Source organism: Marmota flaviventris, chromosome 7 (assembly GCF_047511675.1).
Source record: "Marmota flaviventris isolate mMarFla1 chromosome 7, mMarFla1.hap1, whole genome shotgun sequence".
NCBI classification, from domain to species: Eukaryota; Metazoa; Chordata; class Mammalia; order Rodentia; family Sciuridae; genus Marmota; species Marmota flaviventris.
Genome location: NC_092504.1, coordinates 11563811 through 11570247, shown reverse-complemented (window position 1 = coordinate 11570247; position 6437 = coordinate 11563811). Strand labels below are relative to the sequence as shown.

General features: G+C 45.9%; 1 protein-coding gene across 2 annotated transcripts; it reads left to right on the top strand.

Moving 5' to 3' along the window:
• The first annotated feature begins 4693 nt into the window (after positions 1-4693).
• On the top strand, positions 4694-5454 carry LOC114093317 (fibroblast growth factor-binding protein 1-like). 2 transcript variants are annotated; one of them, XM_027936080.2, is made up of 2 exons: positions 4694-5227; positions 5261-5454. In XM_027936080.2, the coding sequence occupies exons 1-2, from the start codon at positions 4694-4696 to the stop codon at positions 5438-5440; spliced, it is 714 nt and encodes a 237-aa protein (XP_027791881.2). In that variant the 3' UTR covers positions 5441-5454. The 2 variants fall into 2 exon arrangements, with proteins under 2 accessions (XP_027791881.2, XP_027791870.2); XM_027936069.2 differs by having other exon boundaries at positions 4694-5454.
• The last annotated feature ends 983 nt before the right edge of the window (positions 5455-6437 follow it).

Here is a 6437-nt window from a genome sequence, read left to right as displayed (position 1 = left end):
ACCATAGCAGCCCTCTGATGGTGAAGGCTACACTGACCAGGTGAAAAAAAAGCCAAGCCATATTCACCTTGGTATTCCTTCTGGTGCCTGCCTACTGCCCTGCACATACAGCAGCCACGGGACAATGGCTGAATCGATAGCAATCCATTTCCCTTGCCGTGAAGCTGTCGCTGCAGCTGTGGACTCCTGGTAAATTATTCTCTGCCCCTTTGATTGGATATGATGTCCCCACCCATAGCACCCCAGGCTGCCCTCCAACATTCCAACCAACCCCTGCATTGTCATTTATAAACTTATTATTTCCACCTTGTCTGTCTTCTCTTTGAAGACAAGGACTGTCACTCTTGACCGCATTTTCAGCCATCCAGTAACTGAGAAGGTCTGGTCATAGCAGGTGCTTCATGAAGGTTCTTTGGACAAATGAAGGAATTAGCAAATAAAGGAATGACTGAGTAGCTCGTGTTAGAGTCCAGTCCTTTTCCTTATAGAACCAATCACGGTTCTATCCCCTGGGCCTTCCTGTCTTCTCCTAAACAGAACACTGATGTGTGGGTCCTTTGGCTCTGTGGGTTCATACACTTCTGTCTGGATGCCCATAGGAGACTTTTCAGAGATGTCTTCTGGGGTTTTTAACTAAACCTTTTCACCCGTTTATGCAATGGAAGCAACGTGGTCAGATGTCAGGGTGCGTGGCGACCCCCAGTCTGACCACCCAGAAAGAGGGTGCTCGTCTTCTCACATTTCCAGATTTCCAGTGGGGCAATTGGCAACTCATTGTAACACACATGGGCTTATTGAAAATTGAAAAGGGAGCCTCTCTAGAACCTTCTTCTGTCCCATGAGGTGGCCTAAAGGCAATTGCACAATTGTGTGTGTGTGTGTGTGTGTTGTGTGCCATGTGTGCACAATAGCGTGTGCATAGACCTGTAGGCACACATGCCAGTGTGCAAGCACAAGCATATGAGGGCATCCGTGTGCACACACAGGAAGGGGTGTGTGTGTCGTGAAAATTTTATCCAAAGGGTCAGACTTCTTTAAAGGATATTTGCTGTTTAAGAATGATTTCTTTACAAACAAAATTTCAAAAAAATCAGAAAGGGTGAAAAAGTTGATCTGTGTACATATTTATGGATGTATTTCTGGGTAATATATTTGTGTTTCGAAAAATCATTCTTATAAAGGTAAATGAATTTTAATAGATTTTTATGCTTTCATAACCAAAGCTATAATACCAATATTTTGCTGTATCTTAATTTTCTATAGAAGTAAAACTTCAGCACTGTGTCACATTGAATTTGCTGAACAGGAAATTCCGAAAGCTCATGACTAATAAGCACTTTCAATTTGGAAACAAACCCTCTAGGGTGAGTCTAAGATGAGTTTTTTTGGGGTTTTTTTTGTTTGTTTGTTTGCTTTTTTGCCAAACTGATTAGATTTTACTGATATTTCTTTAGCCAATATCTCCATTTTCTCTAACAAGAGAAGTTTTCAATGCATAATATTTTATGCAATGAATTAATATTGCTTGAATGCAGCAACTCAGCATTTTCAGTCTGTTCACAAAGACACTTTTGAAGAAAGGATTGATTTTTGACAGCCTTCACTGGTGATATTGCAGGGTTAGGACTCAGCTAAGAACCCAAGCACACCCACTCATATAATCCCTGGTGACTGCTCCAACAGGGCCAACCCTCTAGGTCAAGAAACTATATGTAGTAACAAGCCTGAGCGTAAAATCAGCCTTGAACTTGAAATTGCATGCCAGTGACCACACCGGATGAGACACACATTCAGTTATCAATTGGTGTGATACCATGGTGGTAATCAATTGTGTTCATACCATTTAGACTCTCAAAAGAAAAGTTGCATTCATCATTTAAAACTCTCTGATAAAGAGAATAACATAACTCCAATCTAATTAAAAGACACACAAATTTAAAATGAAGAACATTTTCAAAATAACTCATAGGTGATAATATAATGTCTGTTTTCAAAGAACACAGCTTAAGAAATTATTATGAACCCAAACTGTTCTGTTTCACTTGTTAATAGCTCAGCTCCAGTGATTAAAAAAAAAAAAAAGTCAGTATGCAGCCCTAAATGAGGTGCTGAGATCATCCACAGGAGTTTAAGTCAAGTAGTTTGGATAAAGTCACAGAGTTCACCGAAATCATTCCCCACAGAGGTCATTCTTGTGTAAAACTGTACCTCTAGCTGGATGGCCAGAGTGGGATCCCTCATGCAACCTGGAAGGGAATATTTTCAATAGGAATTCCAGTATTAAGAACTCCCTCTTTGCCAGCTTCAGGGCCCACAGATTCCACTACCCAAGCAGTAACTTCAGATGGCTCAGTGAAAACGACTGAGAAACCAAGAAGCGTCAGCCACTTCTGTCAAGTATTCCCCAAGTATTTATTGAGACTGGCAGGTGGGAAGAGGACAGAATACAGACGCTGAGAGTCCTGGTTTAAATTTGGAACTCCCCCTTTCCTACCTCGGTGAACTTGGGCAAGCCCTTGGATATTTCCAAGAGCCACTGTCTCCTTCTGTGAAATGGGAGGAGGCATCGAGAGCCCCCTCCTTGGGTGGTGGTGAGGAGGAGCAGGAATAGGCTCTTAGGAATGGGCTCAGGGCTTCACAGCTGTAATGTAGTTACAGTTAATTTATTCCCTTGGGATATCATTGTTGGGCGCTCGCCTTATCAAGGAGGTTTGCAAGGCTGAGCTCTGCCTCTATCCTGGCTGCTGGGTGGAAGGGGAGAGGCCTGCAGGAAGCATGTCTAATGGCACACGTGTAACCCCCTGCTCACTGGATTCCACCCAGCACTTTCCCTGTAGGAACTGGCTCCATCTGAGGGGGCGTGGCTGGGAGGAGTGTGAGCAAAGCTGCTCAAGTCTGAGTGCTGTAAAAACCCAGGCGTGGGCTCCTATAAATAGCCGACCCTGCCTTGCACTGCGTCTCAGAGGACTGCCAGCCTGCCACCGCTCCCTCCCTCACCGGGGTCGCCCTGGATCTGCATACTCAGAGCAAGGTAAGGGCCTGGCCCTCTTAAGACTTCACTATTGCCCCCAGTTCTCACCCCACATGAGGATCTGGCTTTTTTGAGTGTAGATCCCTTGATGGACAAGTAAGAGCCAAGTCCCAGGGCCCTGAGCAGCTTCATGGCTTTAGCCCAGACTCGGGTGATGGTCTCCCTTTCCTGACCGCAGAGGGTGGGCAAACCCCCAGGTGCAAATGAGATCGTAGCTGCTTCCTGGGGCTTTCCCTTTTTCAAACAAAATTCAATGTGTGAAAAAAGAAAAAAAAAAACCACAAAACAGATTATCCGAATAATCTTGTCAGTGTGGCCAAACCAGACTGTTGATAGTTTTCTGATTCCTCGCTAGTATTTTCTGAAGATCAGAGTGAAGGTGAAAGTGAGAAGTGACCAAGGAGGGGTGGGAGAAACGAAGTGAGATGTGGTCTGGCCGGCCCCACCAGCTTTGTCACCGCCCGCTTCACCTGCCTGAGCCCTAACTGTCACAGCTGTTACTGTGAGTGACATACTAATAGCAATGGGGCTGGGTTCTTGTATGGATTAAACAGGATGAGAATCAAATGCTAGAACAATGCTTAGCACTTAGTGGGTGTCAGATAGACCTGGGATTATTTTAGGTGTGGCTTTTTTTTTTCTTTTCTTTTATTGTTCACCTGATAAAATCCATGGAGTTTAGTCCAGCATTCAAGGTCATCCTCTGGATGCAAGGAATTTTTTTTTTCAAAACACCTGGATTAAAGGTTTTGTGTCTGCCCAGCACTGTGCCACCACAGGGCTCCAAAAGTCAATGGGCACCACACTTGCCTTCAGATTGTGGTCTAAGCACACCTCTCCACCTGGGTTCACTCTGCCCTGTCATGTCCAGTGACCTCCCACCTTCCTGCCTTTCCTGGGGATCCTCCTTCCTTCGGTAATATTCCCTCTACCCCAGAGCACCACCCAGCTCCATGTGTCAAACCCTGAGCAGGTTCAGCCTCTGAGTCAACATCACGTTTTACGACATTTCTATGGCTCTTGCCACATCCTTTCTGATTTTGTGGCCATCTGTGTCTGTGCAGACTTGTGAGGTAGAAAGTCAGCACACACTGGAACTAAGGAAGGGTTTGATTATTCCATTCAACACCTTGATTTCCAGGTAAAGGACCTGAGACCCAGAGCGGGAGAGTGACTTGTCCAAGATCAAGTTGAGAACAGAATGAGACCAACTCCATGGTCAAGGCTATTTAAATCTCTCCAAGGGCAGGCTCTGAGCTCTTTAAGACCCGAGGTTTTCTCAGTCAGGGTGGTGTGATCAACAGCTAGGATAGTGCATGACCCATTGTTGGTGCTCAATTAATGCTTGTTGAATGAGTGACTGAAGGGTGGGGCAAGTGCAGGAGTAACTGAGTGAGTGGGAGAGTCAGGGAGGCTCTGAGAGTGGTGAGGGATGAAGAATGGTAACATTTTGCCACTCAAAGGCTCAGGTCAAGTGGAAGTGGGAGCAGACAGGCTACTCATCTAGTGATTTCAGGAGCCAGACAGATTTCTGGTCTCCTCCTAAAGTGGGCAGACATGGATCAGGGTGCAGGGAGGCCAGCCTGCAGTCCTGCACACTCAACTGCTGCCCAGCACTGAGCCCCTGCCTTTCATCCAACAGGTGCCTGCCCAGCTGAAGCCATGAAGATACACAGTCTTGCCCTCCTCTCATTTCTCCTCCTGGCTGCTCAAGTGCTCTCAGCAAAGGTCAGAAATGGAACAAAGAACAGACAGGGCAGCATACCAGAAGGAGATCCATCAGTTCCTCTGGGCAAGGGCCAGAGTAAGCAGAGAAGCAGAACATCCAAGTCCATGACCAATGGCAAGTTTGCCACCAAAGATCAAGCTTCCTGCAGATGGTCAGTGACTGAGCAGGAGCTGGTCATCACCCTGAAAGTGGAGTGCACTCGAATGGACCAGGAGTTTTCTTGTGTCTTTGCCGGAAAGCCAACTAAGTGCCTCAAGCTCAATAATGAGAAGGCCTATTGGAAACAAATTGTCCGGACGCTGCGCAAACAGAAGAACTTATGTGAGAACTCCAAGAGTGTCCTGAAGACCAGGGTGTGCAAAAAGCAGTTTCCAGAATCTAATCTCAAGTTGGTAAACTCCACTCTGTATGAGAACATGAAGCCCAGAAAGGAGAAAACAGAGCTGTCCCCCAAGGAGCATATTGAGGTCACCAGCCCTTCCGCCCTGGAGCCAAATGAGGTCAAAGAGAACATCCGGTCCAGCCCAGCAGAGACTCAGACTGTGGCCGTCAAAGGTCCAGAGTGTATGGAGGACCCAGATGTGGTGAACCAGAGGAAGACTGCCCTGGAGTTCTGCGGGGACTCCTGGAGCTCCTTCTGCAACTTCTTCCTCACCATGTTTCAGAGCACAACATGTTAACCAGGTCAAAAGGGACAGTTGCATCCTAAGCGCCCACCCGCCCCTCCCCCATGGTGGAAAAGTCTCCAAGTTTCCCACAAGATATGAACTTTTGTGTTATGGAGCGCAGTTCAATATTTAAACAGTTTTTATAATTTTGTTTTTGTGTTCTGGAATTTGCTTTCTTTCCATTTCTTTGGATGTGAGTCTCAAAGACTGTGTATATCACTGTATTTCCATGGTCCACAAAGCTATGTGCATAGGAGCAGCAAAGACTTGCATTTGAACTGAGCAAACCTCAGTGAGATTTCAGTCTGAGGCATTTTCTGCCAAATTAACAAAGATAATAAAGATCTGGGTGTTCTCAGAAATACCTTCAGCCATTGTTTGGTTTCTATGCCTCTGATTCCAAACAAGTTTATGGCTCGTTATTAACAGACCTCCCTATATGAATGGAAAAAGACCTAATGATGACTTCTAGTTCCACCCATCCCAAGCCATCCCCTCACAAGACCCAGTCCAGGTTGCCTCTTTACAGTTTTGTCCATTGGTCTGTGGTATTTAACGCTTTCTGAAATGTAATACCTAGGATCTCATTTTCAGTGGGCATTGAGTAATATGGCAAGTTCTCTCAGATGGTAAGAGGGGAGGTAGGACTGGAACCCAGGAGTTCTGGCAGCTAAACCACAGACTTGAAGACTCAAGTCAGAGCTGCCCGATCTCCCCGCTTCCCACCATATGCAGAATTCCTCCTCACGTGGAGCTTGTTTCTGGGTTGGGGGAGAAAGTCTTGGTTAAGTATGGTGCTCTGTGTTGAGGACTATAATGGAAAAAGGAGAAGGCTGAGTGGGAAACTGGAGAGGAGAGATAGAAACTGCTGGAAAATCTGGGGTTGACTATCTCAGAGGAGGGGATACTAGGACTGGGTTTTGGACAAAACTTTGGGAATGAAAGGGGACAGAGTGGAGGCATTTTAGTCATCTGACAGCACGGATGACATCAAAAAGATATGAACATT

What these genes read in the sequence shown, in the direction of transcription:
- LOC114093317 (XM_027936069.2), top strand. Translation starts at nt 4,694, where the DNA reads ATGAAGATACACAGTCTTGCCCTCCTCTCATTTCTCCTCCTGGCTGCT.